The sequence below is a fragment of the Cannabis sativa genome, chromosome 3, assembly GCF_029168945.1.
Source record: "Cannabis sativa cultivar Pink pepper isolate KNU-18-1 chromosome 3, ASM2916894v1, whole genome shotgun sequence".
Taxonomy (NCBI): Eukaryota; Viridiplantae; Streptophyta; class Magnoliopsida; order Rosales; family Cannabaceae; genus Cannabis; species Cannabis sativa.
In genome coordinates this window covers 11,935,837-11,950,671 of record NC_083603.1, presented here as the reverse complement: position 1 = coordinate 11,950,671, position 14,835 = coordinate 11,935,837, and the positions used below count along the sequence as shown (strand labels likewise).

At 32.6% G+C, this 14,835-nt stretch overlaps 2 protein-coding genes and 1 non-coding gene across 4 annotated transcripts; 1 reads left to right on the top strand and 2 right to left on the bottom strand.

The window, feature by feature from the left end:
• Positions 1–3,865: 3,865 nt before the first annotated feature.
• TRNAL-UAA (transfer RNA leucine (anticodon UAA)) lies at positions 3,866–3,948 on the bottom strand. Its single transcript has one exon. It is a non-coding gene; the product is annotated as a tRNA-Leu (tRNA).
• LOC115709357 (splicing factor U2af small subunit B) lies at positions 3,942–7,727 on the top strand. Of its 2 annotated transcripts, none has more exons than XR_004010230.2 (6): positions 3,942–4,357; positions 4,461–4,547; positions 4,658–4,739; positions 6,594–6,720; positions 6,819–7,371; positions 7,464–7,727. XR_004010230.2 is itself a non-coding variant. In XM_030637443.2 (6 exons), exons 1-5 carry the CDS (start codon positions 4,118–4,120, stop codon positions 7,306–7,308), a joined length of 1,026 nt encoding a protein of 341 aa, XP_030493303.1. In that variant the 5' UTR covers positions 3,942–4,117; the 3' UTR covers positions 7,309–7,348; positions 7,464–7,727. The 2 variants fall into 2 exon arrangements, 1 of the variants encoding a protein (XP_030493303.1); XM_030637443.2 differs by having other exon boundaries at positions 6,819–7,348.
• Positions 7,728–9,752: 2,025 nt separating this feature from the next.
• On the bottom strand, positions 9,753–14,177 carry LOC115711643 (histone deacetylase HDT1). The gene is made up of 9 exons (XM_030640016.2): positions 14,010–14,177; positions 13,087–13,154; positions 12,810–13,011; positions 12,489–12,569; positions 12,252–12,397; positions 11,775–11,885; positions 11,533–11,629; positions 10,482–10,587; positions 9,753–10,390 (listed from the first exon to the last, which is right to left on the bottom strand). The coding sequence occupies exons 1-9, from the start codon at positions 14,020–14,022 to the stop codon at positions 10,327–10,329; spliced, it is 888 nt and encodes a 295-aa protein (XP_030495876.2). The 5' UTR covers positions 14,023–14,177; the 3' UTR covers positions 9,753–10,326.
• Between the last annotated feature and the right edge of the window lie 658 nt (positions 14,178–14,835).

Here is a 14,835-nt window from a genome sequence, read left to right as displayed (position 1 = left end):
AAGAATAAAATATTGGGCAAAAATTACTTCTAAGGTCGGCCAAAAGGACTAATCTCTAATTACAATTTTGCCACTTTTTTCAACCACTTATTCTTCTTTCAATAATACTATATTTTCCAATTCAATCCTATAAATGCGAAAACTATTTATTTAATAATTATAATTAATTATCAAATAAAATTATCATTTATATAATTTATTAATTAAACCATGCAAAGTCTCTTAATTAATAAATTGACCCCAAAACCTCTTTTCTTCACAATTAAGCCATTACTTAGTGAAAATTCATAAATGAGACATAGTCTAATTTTAAAATTATTATTAAATGATTAAAATCAATTATCTGAGTTTGCAAGTAGTATTATCTCAACTAGTGAGGGGACCATGAGCCTATATAACCGAGCTTGCCATAAGTAGATTTAGAATTCACCAAGTAAATTTCCTAACTTACTAATTTCGCCTTGCGTCACTATAGATTTGGAATTGAATATCACTCTCAATTATATAGAACACTCTATATGTACCACGGTATAGATACGTTATGATTATCCATTGTTACAATCTTAATAGTACACTTAACAGGGACAAATTTACCATTCTACCCTTCAATGTATTTTATCCTTAAAACACTTAGCCATCTATAAATGATATTTCAGTAAATTAATATAAATACTGAAATGAGGTCTCAATCATTTATTTCTATTCAGCCAAGCTCGAAGGAAATCATCGTTTCACTTCTAAATACTTATAGAAGCTATAGATTTCATATCTATGATCAGCGCTCCCACTCAATTGACCTACCATATTCCCAAGATATAAATATCCGCCAGAAACATAGGTTAGCATCCACTAACAACTTGAAAAACATAAATAATACAACTAAGCTGAACCTAACTATATCAGGATTAAGATCCATAGACCTAAGATCAACCATTGATATTGACTTAGAAAGATATAACGGTAAATTTATGATATCTTATCCAAGATCAATATTGGTCCCTTTCAATGTATACTCCATACATCCGATACTGGCAAACTTTGCGAATGTCCTGAAAATAACATGACACTTATCCAAGGTGTAAGTATACCTTATCGCCGATTATCATGTCAGTCTAAATTCAGTGAACTAACAAATTATGAGAATTAAATTTTTGAACATATAATCATGATTATTTCCCACTGTGCTGGCGACACTATAATCATGAATAAATATATATTTATATATTTTTTGGACTTAATAAAATTTATACATTAAACATAATCATTAAATAAATCATGTTCACCATGCAACATAAAAAAAAATTCCAATCTTATATTAATTAGTAAATCTGATTATATTGAAATGAGTTTTATTTAGGGCACAAAACCCAACAATAAGATGGTCTCATAATCCAACTAATGACTCATTACCTAGTTTACAATTTGTCAGACAACTAGAGAGTTTTGAGACCTCTTTCTTAATTCTTTTTCTTCTATTTCGAAATCCCTTAAGTGTTCTTCAGAAAATTTTGAGCCTCTTAGTGATTGAGTACATACCCACATATAGCAAGTTAGTACTCAATCATAGTGTGTAAGGCTGTGAAGAATCCAACAACTGAATGAGAATTGGGCTCAGATCTTGATAATACTCTGTGATAGAAAAGATACAAGGGTTAGAGATCTGAGTGGAAGGAGTCATTTAATTCAGCTGCAATCAATGTAAGGTTTCTTAAACTTTATATGTGTTTAAATTCCATTGTTTTATAAGTTCATGTTTAGAATGTTAAACAACATACATGACAGTAAATCTAGATCCTGATAAAACAATCCCCAACAATTACACGATGGCTTCTTTTTCTTGTCATTGTTGGAGTTAACTCCAATGACAAACAAAGCAGAGGTGTCATTACCAGAAATAGGTGTTGGTTCATTGTTGGACATCACCTTCCTATGACTTTCTTCTACTTGGATTTCAGAAGAGACTTCACGAATCGATGGTAATGGTCGACGTCCAAGAATTCTGCTCTTGACTTCATCCATATTCTGGTTAATCATAGCAAGAAGCATGAAAATCCTGTTATTCTCCTTACATTTATTGTCCTGGAGCATATCCGCTTGACTTTCCCACCCATTATGATTATATTGGTCCAGTTCTTGCCACCATGCCACCATTTCATAATAGTATCTTGTGACATCTCGTTGCCCTAGTTTGGATTGCCATAGTCGAGTCTTTAACTTGGAAATTCGAGAAAAATTCTCAAGGTCAGAATAAGTATCTCTAATAGAATCCCATAGTGTAACAATGATATATATATATATATATTTTTTTGTAATTGTGAGATAGTCCTAGGTTTAAATTCCGAACTAATCGGGCCGAGATCTATAGGAGATCAACTAGAGCAATTAGTATCTTTGTCGTTAGACAACATCTTCAGATTTGCTATTAACTACCTTTTTTATAATGTTTTATACTGATAGAGTATGTGAAATACTTATATTTAAGATATTTTTTTTTTATATATATTCTTTTAATATGAGAATTGAGTTGATACACCAATAATTTTATACTAAATTAATAAGTATCTCTAATAGAATCTCATGGTGTAACGACACCTTCAAAATTATTTTTGGCCAGCTTTCCATAAAGTTTCATACTAATAAAGTATGTGAAGAGTTATGTTCATAATAATTTTTGTATATTCTTCTGGTTTAAGAATTAGATTGATACTTTCTAGATCAACATAATTTCTCTGTCTTGGCTTGAATTGAAGACTTCTGCAGCAGCAATAAAATATGTTTTTAATGTCATTTTCATGTCATAAATGTGTCTTTTATTATCTCAACAGTCATTCATTCTATTGTTTACATTTACAACATTTGATCAATTAAGAATAAGGATGAAAATTATGATACTTCTTCGCCCTTGCAAGCAGCAGCCCTTCACAAATGGCTTAAAAATAAAATTGATTGATAGCTGAAGTTATTGTGAGGACTGTGTCATTTTTTATAAGTGAAAATTAATAAGTGTCAATATAATTCATTTCTACGGGGGCCAAAATTCGATTTGAAATGTAATTTTCAAAGTACATAATACGAAATTGGTGACATAATTTACCAACACATTTGAGAACCATAAAAATACAATGTATCAAGTCTTATCTCCTTTACAACAATGTTCAATTTTTTCTTTTTTTTTTTTGACAATGAACAATGTTAAATTTATTATTATTATTACTTTTTTTTTGAAAGATACAATAATGTTCAATTAGTGATCCATACACATACGATGTTTCAAAGAAAGATTTAATAATAACATTAGCCGATTAAGAAACGAACCACTTAAAATGTAACCTTTTATATAGTCAAATTAAAAACAACACCTCTCACCAACCTCAAACCTAATCACACCTCAGAACATAATCCCTATTTTATTATGTTTTGGCTTTTTCCTTATTGATTGAATCAATATTCAATACTTGTCATGTTACAAAGATTTTGTAACTATGATTACGTTTACTATCAGAGTTCCCGCTTAAATGATTTTAAGATCATTATTTAAAGTTTTCACAAGTTTGTTATTCAGATTTCTATGAGTGTCCCTAATTTGTGTTGCTCATAAATTAGTTGTGCATGCTCTTCAGATGAATAATTAACTTGTTTGGCTAGATATGAATATCCTTATTTTTTGTTTGGTGTATAATATTACTTTGATTATCCTAACAAAAAATAGTATTTATTTGATATATATTAGATGTGTAGTATTCATAACTAGCTTCTATATGACATTATTATATTTTTAATAAATTTTTTTCATTGCAAAAAATATTCAATACTTGTCAGCTGTCAGTAAAAATAAATAAATAAATAAATTAAAATTAAAAACAAATGCAGGCTGTGGGGTTCGAACCCACGCGCACTTATGTGCAGTAGATCTTAAGTCTACCCCCTTAACCTCTCGGGCAAACCTGCTCATGTGTATAATTTGGTACATTTAAATATTAATAACGTTTTCGTTTTATGAAATTTCCCAATTCAATAAAACCCTAAAACCAAACATCAAAAACATAAATCAGTGTTTGTGTGAACGATCACGGCCATAGTCGTCGTGCTCTTCTTTCACTGATCACAGTGAGAAGTAATGGCGGAGCACTTGGCTTCCATTTTCGGGACAGAGAAAGATAGAGTCAACTGCCCTTTTTACTTCAAGATCGGAGCTTGTAGACATGGCGACCGCTGCTCACGTCTCCACACTAAGCCAAGTATTAGCCCAACCCTACTCCTCTCGAATATGTACCAGAGACCTGATATGCTCACTACCCCTGGTGTCGATACCCAAGGACAGTCCCTTGACCCTCGCAAGATCCAAGACAACTTTGAGGTTTATATCCCATTTTGAATTTCATTATTGTTTTCAGATATATATGTGTGGTGTTATTGAGTTGAAATTTGTTTGCTTGTTTCTGATTTTCTTTTAAATGAAGGATTTTTATGAAGATCTATTTGAGGAGCTGAGCAAGCATGGGCAAATTGAGAGCTTGAATATCTGTGATAATTTGGCTGATCACATGGTATGTTTCTGAGGTTTTGTTTAGCTAAAGAAGGATTTTAATGGGTTTTCATGTTTTATTTTATTTGTTTGCGGAATTGATTTGATTTGGTATTTATTGTTTGTGAGCAGGTGGGAAATGTTTATGTTCAGTTCAGAGAGGAAGAGCATGCTGCTGCTGCTCTTCAAAGCCTGACTGGAAGGTTCTATGCAGGTACACATTTTTTTTTTTCATCTATCAAAGATATAAATACCATTACCATATTATTATTATTAATGTTGTTTGATGATTGTTTCTGTCAATATAGTTGTTATTCTTTCTTAAGTTGTAGCCTATTAGTGCAATTCTTCAAACTATATCATATTACGGTGATAGTTGATTTCAGTTACTTTACTTGATCCCAAAAGTTAAATCCTTTGCTTGAACATTTGTTTGTTGTTTGCTTTTTTGGGTTACCAAATGGTGTTGTTAAATGTTAGAGTTGGATTCGTTAGTTGTATAGATATTTTCTCTCGGTTAGTTAATGGTGACTTCTTTAATAATTGCATATCTTTGATATTGTTTAATTATACACAAGACCAAGAGGGGTAGCTCAGACAGTCAAGCATATGGGTTGCTTCCACAAGGTCTGAAGTTGGAACTTCTCTGAGTACTTACATATCTATCTGCTTTAGTTTCTTGGGCCTACAAATATTTTGTAGGGTTAGGCAGAAAAAAAGAAGTTTAGTTTGTATTTTCCTTTCTCAGGAGTAGGAAACATTGCCTTTTATTTCTTTACATTTTAGTTTTTTCTATTATTTATGAGTATCATTATTGGCTGGCTTGGATGGTTATCAGAATGATGGAAAATTAACATCTAAGTGCATGCTTTCGTGAACAATGTAAATTCAAGTGTACGTACCAATTGACTTCGGGATATAACCCTAATCAAAGATTTTTAACCAAGTGCTCCATTTTATTAAGCTAAGAAATTACTGATTTTGAGTCATTGACCACATAGCATTACTAGGACTTAAGACATTTTCAGTCACTTATGGAACCATTGGATTCCATTTTCCAATAATAATCCCACATTCTAATTTTTCAATAATCTCTGTTGGAAAATCTTTTTGAGTTTGTGTTCAGTATTAGAGTCAATTTGCTAGGAGGGATATTTTTTTTCCAACATTAAGGATGAAGACACAATGACAGGACTCATTTGCAACATTTAATAATATGATTTTAACAATGAATCTGATTTCAGGTCATAGGGATTTGAGATTTAAACCAGAACCAGTTTAAGACCAAATGGCTTGGCACGATTGAATTAAGATTTTCCCATCTATGACCCTTGTAAATTGGCTCAATGGCTCGTCTTTTACTCATCTTAGATTACAATTTGATGAAGCACGTTTTGGTCAGGTAACTAATAGTTTTCCAACATGCATTTACCTCAAATTTTAATAAATATAATTAATTATATAAAAAAATTGGTTTCTATCAATAACACAGGTTTTATTTTCTGAATTAATTGTTTTGGAAAGAGAATAACATGGCTTATTATAAAGTCTGTTTGGTAGGAGGGGAAGTAGATTGTATTGGGATAGGGTGGTTTCTTAGTAAGTAAGATGGATTTAGGAGAAAAAGGATAAGGATAATCAATTTCAAATCTTCAATAGTAACTAATTTGTAATTCATTTGGTATGAAGAGATTTTTGGAGAAGAGATGATCTCTCATGTAGTCTACAAATGAACGAAGGAGCGATTTGATCTTTTCTCGTTCCACTTTTACCAAACATAGGAAAGAGAACTATTATTATTTCTCACCCCCTTTTATCTATCATAGCCTTACTTGATTTTGTTTGTTTCTTTTGATTTCTGTTTTATTGAACATTTCTCTATTTCATTCTAGAATTGGGCATGAAAATTATGCTACCCCTAGTTTTTATTTGAAATTTTTTATTGCATATTATGAATGGCATGAGTGACAATTTTTATGTGGATTTTAACATCTATTTAGGCATGAAGTAATGCTTGATTATCCTATTTGTTTGTGTGGATTTAACATGAGTTTCATAAACATTTCAGGGCGTCCCATTATTGTTGACTTCTCACCGGTGACGGATTTTCGTGAAGCCACATGTAGGCAGTATGAGGAAAATGTATGCAGCAGAGGTGGATACTGCAACTTCATGCATTTGAAGAAGATTAGCAGGTAAGTTTCATCAAATGCTTTCTTTAAAGTTGACCTTGCTACCTAATAAAGCTCATTACTCATTAGTTGATGGTTCATTCACTGCATGAAACTTTTAGGGAGTTGAGAAGAAAACTATTTGGAAGGAACAGACGGAGACGTAGTCACAGCAGAAGCAGAAGTCATAGTCCTAGTAGGAACCGTGGTTATGAAGAACGACCCCATGGAGGTCCACATGGAGGTCCTCATGGAGGCCTGCATGGAGGTCGTGGTTCTGGTAGAAGAGATGATGACAGGGATCACCGATCCCATGATAGGAGACGGCCCAGAAGCCGTAGTCCAGGGCCAGGTGCAGTTGCAGGTCGCAGGGGAAGAAGTAGAAGCCCCGGAGGACGGAGGAATAGGAGCCCGCCAGCCAGGGAAAGCAGTGCTGAAAGAAGGGCTAAAATTGAACAATGGAACAGGGAAAAGGAGCAGGGAGGAGGATCTGATGAAAAACACAATAATAATGGTGACAATGAAAATGAAAATGAATTTGAAAATGAGAAGAATGGTTATGCACAGAATTCAAGTCATTATGATGATGATTATCAGCAGCAGCAGCAATAGTTTGGCGGACCTAAATAACTGATATAATTGGACTTTTCTGGTTTGTCCCTTCATTTTTATCTGGTATGATTACTATTTCAGTGGTTTGAAATTCATTTTAATGGTTGGTAACTGAATTGTTGTTCTCTTTTTTTTTTTTTGAAAAAAAATTTCAGGTAAACCTTTTCCTCCCTTAAGGAATCTATACACCCTCGCTCTACCCTCTATTTTGATAGGCGGCTTATAGATTCTCCAGGAAGATGCCGTTTTTAAATTGTGGAATTATTATTTTTTTTTTCTTTTGATATTTGTGACATGTTTTAAGCCTATGAAAACTTTTAGAAATAGATTTTTGTAATTTTAATTTGAAGAGCAATGTGGTGCCTAATATTGATATTTTTGTGGTTTTAATGTTAAACGAGTCTTTGCTACATCGAAAATGATTGTTGTTGCATGTTTCTTTTCCCAGTAATTTAACTCCCCCTCCCCCCCAAGAAATTCATTGTTGGTAAAACTAGCATTGCTATTATGTGGTGTCCAATGCTAGCATATCTTGATTGGTGCAACGTCGATGCTAACACCGCTACGGGGGTGAAGATATGGTCAATAATGTACTTCATCTATCAACCGAACCAGCCTCAGTTCTTATTCCTTGCAAGATGGATACTTCGACCACAGCAAATGATTTTTTGGCTATTAGCTTAGTTTTGACATCCAAAACATTTAGCATGGGAACCTTTACGAGTCAATATCCAATCCTGTGATAAGCTGCTTAATGGATTCGGGCAATGATGTTAGTCCCATTTGGGGCAGACATGAAAATCTTCTATCACCAGCCATGTTGATGAAATCTAACATAAGATCAAGGGCTTCAAACTTCAAGTAGCTAGAAATGGAGTATTTGCTTTTTGCTGTTGATATCAACTCTATTTGAAGAATCTTCAGAGAAAGAGGCAAAATATTTTCAACAATGTCTCAATCTTTATTGTAGTGTGGCTAGAAGGAGTATGGAGAATACAGAAAAAATCAAGATTTCGGAGATTGTGAGAATTAAAAAAGACTGAAGAGAAGACTCTAGCCAAAATTAAACAATGTCTACCTTATTGAGAAGGTCATCAATGATATACGACGGTGGAAACATGGAAGACTACACATCAAATTAGTGGGTTGAACAATAGGATTATTCATAAATATACAAAAATGGCATAATTTTTGCAATTTTACAGAGCTACTGTTTTTTCTTCTTTTTTGTATATTTTTACGATGATTTTTTTAAAAAAATATTGTCTTATTTTTCTGTTGTTTCAAAACAATATTTTGACTTTACTGCTATGAAAAAGTAACATGAAAGTAATATTATCTTTTTTATAAAAAAGTGAAAAAGTCCTTTTAAGTGTACTATCTAAATTTTCCTTGAATAATTTGCTTTCATCTAGGTCATACCAAAAATAATATGCATTGCAATTAACCGCAAACTGAGAAATATTTGGTGGGGAGACAAGGATAAATTCCACTCTATCTCAAATGGCGAAATGTGCAAATCAAAATTCAAAAATAAAATAATAAAATCAAGGGTGGCCTTGGCTTCATGCGCACTCAAAACCCCTGAACCAAGGTTTTATCTAAAGAAAAGCTTGGCACGTAGTTGCATTGAATGTGGTCTGGCAATCAATGGTAAAAGCCAAGTTTTTAATAGAACTGGAAAACAGTAGTTCAACTGTTCAGGTTTGACCCTTGTGTGCCCAAAGGCCTTATCAACCCAACCCATACTAAAGAGGTGGAAGATGGGGTCAATTGGGCAAGCTTCTTCATTACCAATAGCCCGTATGTGAACAAATGGTTTCATCGAAGGAATACTCAAAAACTCTTAACATACCTATTCCCTTAACGCCAAGAAATGACACTTGGTTGTGAGCTCTGGAACTAAGCAGCAACTTTATTAAATTAAGTTGCAGAGTAATTGAGGAAAACTCTCAATAAAGAATTAAAAACTTGATCAACATCGGTTGCTTTAGTTTCCCGAACTTCCTCCAAACAGACCTTTAGGAGTCTCATTTGACGACTTGCTACCATTATGGATATCATATGGAGGGGTGGGGGGGAAATGCAGCAATGCATGAGAGAAAAAGGATGCCTACAAAACTTTTGGTGGGAAGCATTAGTAAGAATTTTTCAAAACCCAGATATCAACATTTCTAAGTCGAGTGAAAAACTAGAACACTGAAATTCTGTTTATGGAAATGGAAGCACTTTTCTGTCTCCAAACTAAATCATCATTTAGAAAAGCCATGGTCGTAGTGCATGAATCTTTCAGACCTCAAAGAACAAACATGAGTTCATTTAGTACGGCGTATTACACTATATTATATTGTATGGTATTACATTGAATAGTATTTTCTGTAATATTTATCTGTAAAACTATATGTATTATTAACTTTTATGAACATTTAAACACTAAGTATAAATTAAAATTAACATAATATCATATAAAAATATAATATATAACTCAATTCAATACAATACAATTCAACCTAATAAATTATTGGTACGAGCCAATAATGTAGAAATTCAATCAGACACAGCAACCACAGTGGTACAATTGTTTAACAGTCCTAAGCCAAAAATTTGGATTTCGAAGAAGTGCATACGAAATTCAGGGAGCTAATTATGAGCATCCAATACTGGGAATTAGTGAACATTAACAAGACTTCAACTGGGCAGCCCATAATGAGCACAATGGTGGCTAAAAAGACTTTTGGAGCTCCTTCACTTGACAAGATGCAGTACTTTCAGCCACCAAAAGTGACCCTGGTATCACTGTTTGGTCCTGTTTACGGTTTTGCTTTTTGTCAAAAAACAAAAACCGAAATACCCTTCAACTAAATTTATATTACTTCAAGTGATTATCAGCACAAGATGCTGAATCCTAATTACTAGAAGGAAAAAACAAATCTAATCCCCTAATCTTGAAATTTTACTAAAACTAGATAGCAATTGGTAAACCTATAGAATTCACTCAAACAAACACTAGAATAAGCTTCATTTGGCCGGAGCATGTTTCGCCTTCGAATGAGATTGTAAAGCAATGTCTGAGCCAAACGATCTACAAGAGTTCAAAAATAAATTAAAACTCAAAGTACACAATAATTAATGATTGCAGCAACAACAACAATAATAATAATGACTTGTTATACCTGTTGCACGTTGTGCAAGAGAAAGCTTTCCCAGATATAGCTGCAGTTGTTTTAGCTTGTTTAGCTGGGTGAGGAGTTGCTACATGACTGCGTACTTTACTGCCCCCTGTTTCACCAATATATTACCCTTTTAACACCATTTTACATGAGTAATGGTGTATGCACACAAAATATGCACCAAACCAAAACACTAAACTCTGTAATGTGGCAGTATTTTTTTAACTGAGGATATATTTTGTGTACACGTGCCATTACTCTTATTATATATAACAAAACCTTTTGGGAAGATCTTGCCAAAAGAATCCATCACTATCAAGTATCTTCCGTATCTGATGTATCAACGATTCAACCCATACAAGGCATTTTTTGGCTAAGTTTCTTTAAGCTGTTTTTTTAGCTTGTCAATTGAAAAGGTTTTTCGGTTGGGGTACAAAATAAAGTGTCCATTTTTCAACAAATATCTTTTCAGATTAGTAAAATTACCCTAATTTTCCTTAAAAAAAAGTTCTTTTGTAAATTAAGATAATTTTATAATTCTTAAGTTACTCATAAAAAAAGCTATTATATTATAGCTATCCAAATAGACAAAATAACCTAAAAACTTTTACATGTCTTGTGCTTTGATAGAACAATACTAAGGCATCCTGCCCAACACCTAAGACATTTAATAGCAGATCCCACGCATTTCAATTTTAAATTACTTTAAATTAAAATCTTTGCAATCCGAAATTTATTTGCAATTTTGCACCAATAATAAGAAAGTATAGGATGGTGGGCATCCTAGGATACTCTTTAGCATTTCTCTTTTAGATATAAATAAAAAAGAAAGCTTTCCCAAACAAGATCCACATAGGATATCAGTGACAGAAATTTCTCTTTTAGATATAAATAAAAGTGAAAGCTTTCCCAAACAAGATCCATACATGATCTTAGTGACTGAATTATAGGAAAATGTTTCCATACACGGACTTACTAACAAAGCGTAGTGACACTGATGCCTAGAATCAGAGACAAGAACAATTTGATTAAATTAATAATAAAGGGAACTCACCACTCTTTGAGTCAGTCTTTTCGGGGGTTACCAATTTTGCCTTCTTAAAAGTAGCCGGTGTAGCAGTTTCAGCAGGTCTTTTCTTGCCCATATCAACCTTGAAAATTCAATTCAATTCATTTAAGGAAAAAAAAAAAAAAGAAGGCCAAAACAACTTTCACAATGGAAAATGGAAAGTGAAAAATGAAAAGAAAATCAAAAGCATATGAAATGAGTGAAGGATAGGGTATGAGTGCCTTTACCTTCTTCTCTTCACCTTCATCCTCTTCACTGTCATCACTTTCTTCATCCTCACTTCCATCTTCATCATCACTTCCATCCTCATCTTCACTGCTTTTCTCATCATCATTGACCTTGAGGTCATCAATGGTATCAGTAAGCCAAAGAATATAACATAAATTTGACAATTATTATTGCAAAATATTAACCATCTACACATAGTAGCTGATAAATTGAAATGCATACTATTTATTCATTCAAACAAATAAATATATAAAAAACCAAATATTATAGTTCTGGCCCCCCATCGAAGTAAAATGTAATAGACAATAAACTTTCTAGTGTATAATGTTAATCAACATCTTGTACTGAAAAACTTGAAAGATAGAAACCAAGAGAGTTTTAAGGAGTGAAAACATGTAGAGGACAAAAAGTTTCAGTGTTATGATCTGATGTGGACATTGAGATGGTCAACAACAGAGTTTATGTAAAAAGTTTACCTGCTCTTCATCCTCAATATTATAATCATCATCAGATGATGAATCGTTTTCTTCATCACCACAAGGCCCACTACTTCCTCTTTGACCAGAATTCAAAACTTTATTCGATTTCGCAACATTTTCGTCTTCTCCAGACTGCAAGTTTTCTACATAAACATGTAACAAAATCAAATCAATATAATTACGAGGACTTCAACATACAAGTTAAACTATCAGAGCAACTCAAGATGTTCTTACCAGAAGCTACACCATTATCAATGGATATAGGCACATTCTTATCCTCAGAATCAGAATCAGACTCAGACTCAGAATTGGAATCTGAAAGGAAACATGGTGTCAGATTTGATTCCTTAGGAACCTACTTAGTGATTTCTAGTAGAAACATCCAAAATTGTAGGTTTAGGTGGGAAACCTCTTATCTATATATTTAGCAACAAAAAGAAAAAACAAAAATTAACTACTTGCTACTGTTATGTTAAGTGATGATAGCAACAATTTATAGACTAAAACAAAAAAAAGCAAGAGATGAAAAATCGAGTTAATGAAAACAGTATTTACTTTCAACTATATATCCTGTGAAGTGGACACTCCCATTTTTACAGTTATGTGCTAGCTCAAATGACTTTTCAAATACAAGATCAACCGAAAGTTGAGGAATCTTTTGTGAAAGTCTCCCAATAACAAATTTCTGATCACCGACTTTTGCTGTCAGTATAACAGGTTCACTTCCTGCATCTTTCTTGATGTCACCAAGACAAACCTGCATTAAAGCATCTTTTAATAAATAAGCAATTACTAATTATGTGGAAGAAAATATAGACAAATCACTAATTACCTTTGCAATATGCAAGAACGATCCATCATGTTCAACCACTTCAGACTTCCCACTTTTGACCACAAGACCTAAACACCAGACCACAAATTTTAAAGCTCAATATCAAAACTGAAACCATAACATGCTTAAAACCATACTCATGTTCTATCATGATATTCTCACACACTCATGTTCTTGTTAACCATATCTATGTTTCATTCACCACATTGCTCCCAAAAAGATCATATATTACTTCAGGAAAAACTGACTCTAGCAATGGATTTGAACTAGAAATTTCACCATTTGACACTGTAAATTACAGCTTAAAACCACTACAAATACAATAATCTTAAAACTTAGTATCAAAAATGCTAAACCATCATGGCATTCTCACACTCATGTTCTTGTTAACCAAATCCATGTTTCATTCGCCACATTTCCCCCCAAAAGTTCCAATTTGAATTTAGTAAAAACTCTCTCTAGCATTGGATTGAACAAGAAACGTTGGCACTGTCAATTACCACTCTTATTCACCAAATACAAAAATCTTAAATTTAACTGTTTTGGACAAAATTCAGATCCAATACAAAATTAAACTGAAGGATAACATGAATTAAGCCCACAAAAATAATAAAAATCAAGTCAAAACTAAAATCGAGAAGATCAGTATAAGAACTTGCAATATAAAAATAGCACTTCCACATTTTATCAAAATGAAACAATGCAAGTATTTTACGAGTGAACTTATTTGACAGTAACAAGCCCAAACATGTCACCACCAAAAAAAAAGGGCTAGAAATGTCTCTGGTAGTAGGTTTTTTGAAGGCCAAAACAGCGAGAAAGTGTAAGAGTCGTAAAATCTAATTATTGTTGTTGAAATTTCTCTTGTTTTCTCGGCCATCAAACTTCAAATAATCCAGATGATATAGTGGGAGAGAGATTACCCCAAAACCCCATGGATGGATGAAAGGAGCCGTTACGTTACGCAGAGTCTGTTTTCTGTGTGCGGAAGGTCGTCTCAAATTCCACTTTCCCTCTCTCCTCTATTTTTTTCTTACTCTTCTATTTTATTTATTTATTTATGTTCATTGGAAATTTATTTGAGGAAAATTCTATAATGCCTATAATACACTCACATATATATTTGAGTGATTCTACAATACACTCCCTTAAAAAAGATGTACTGATGCACCTTAAAATACAGAAAAATTTTTAGTCTAATTTTTTTTCATATTCATGTACGTTATAGCTATTTAAGATATCCTATAAAATTTTGAAAAATTCAGAATAATTTAAAATATAGAAAACAATGTTTAAACAGTCTATTTTACACGCATATAAAATAAAATAGTCACGCGTGCAACACACTATTTTATTTTATACACGTGTAAAATAGACTATTTGAACATTGTTTTCTATATTGTAAATTATTCCAAATTTCTCAAAATTTTGTAGGATATCTTAAATAGCTATGACGTACATGAATATATAAAAAAAAATTAGACTAAAAAATTCTTTTAGATGTCGAAATAAGTAGAAGGTACATCAGTACATCTTTTTAAGGGGGTGTATTGTAGAATTACCCTATATTACACCCTATCAAAATGAGTGTACTGATGAAACCCCTAACTGTTTCGGTATCTATAAGAATTTGTTAGTCTAAATTTTTCATAATCGTGTACATTATAGTTATTTAAGATATCTTGTAAAATTTTGAGAAATTTGAAAAAATTTATAATATAAAAATTAATGTTTAAACTGTCTATTTCA

Bases quoted from the DNA above. Each gene is read 5' to 3' on its own strand.
- LOC115709357 (XM_030637443.2), top strand. From the start codon at position 4,118: ATGGCGGAGCACTTGGCTTCCATTTTCGGGACAGAGAAAGATAGAGTC. The intron at 4,740-6,593 runs GTACACATTTTT...TAAACATTTCAG, and splicing joins GACTGGAAGGTTCTATGCAG to GGCGTCCCATTATTGTTGAC. The intron at 6,721-6,818 runs GTAAGTTTCATC...TGAAACTTTTAG, and splicing joins CATTTGAAGAAGATTAGCAG to GGAGTTGAGAAGAAAACTAT.
- LOC115711643 (XM_030640016.2), bottom strand. The intron at 13,012-13,086 runs GTAATTAGTGAT...GCTTTAATGCAG, and splicing joins CGTTCTTGCATATTGCAAAG to GTTTGTCTTGGTGACATCAA. The intron at 12,570-12,809 runs GTAAATACTGTT...GTTTCCTTTCAG, and splicing joins CACAGGATATATAGTTGAAA to ATTCCAATTCTGAGTCTGAG.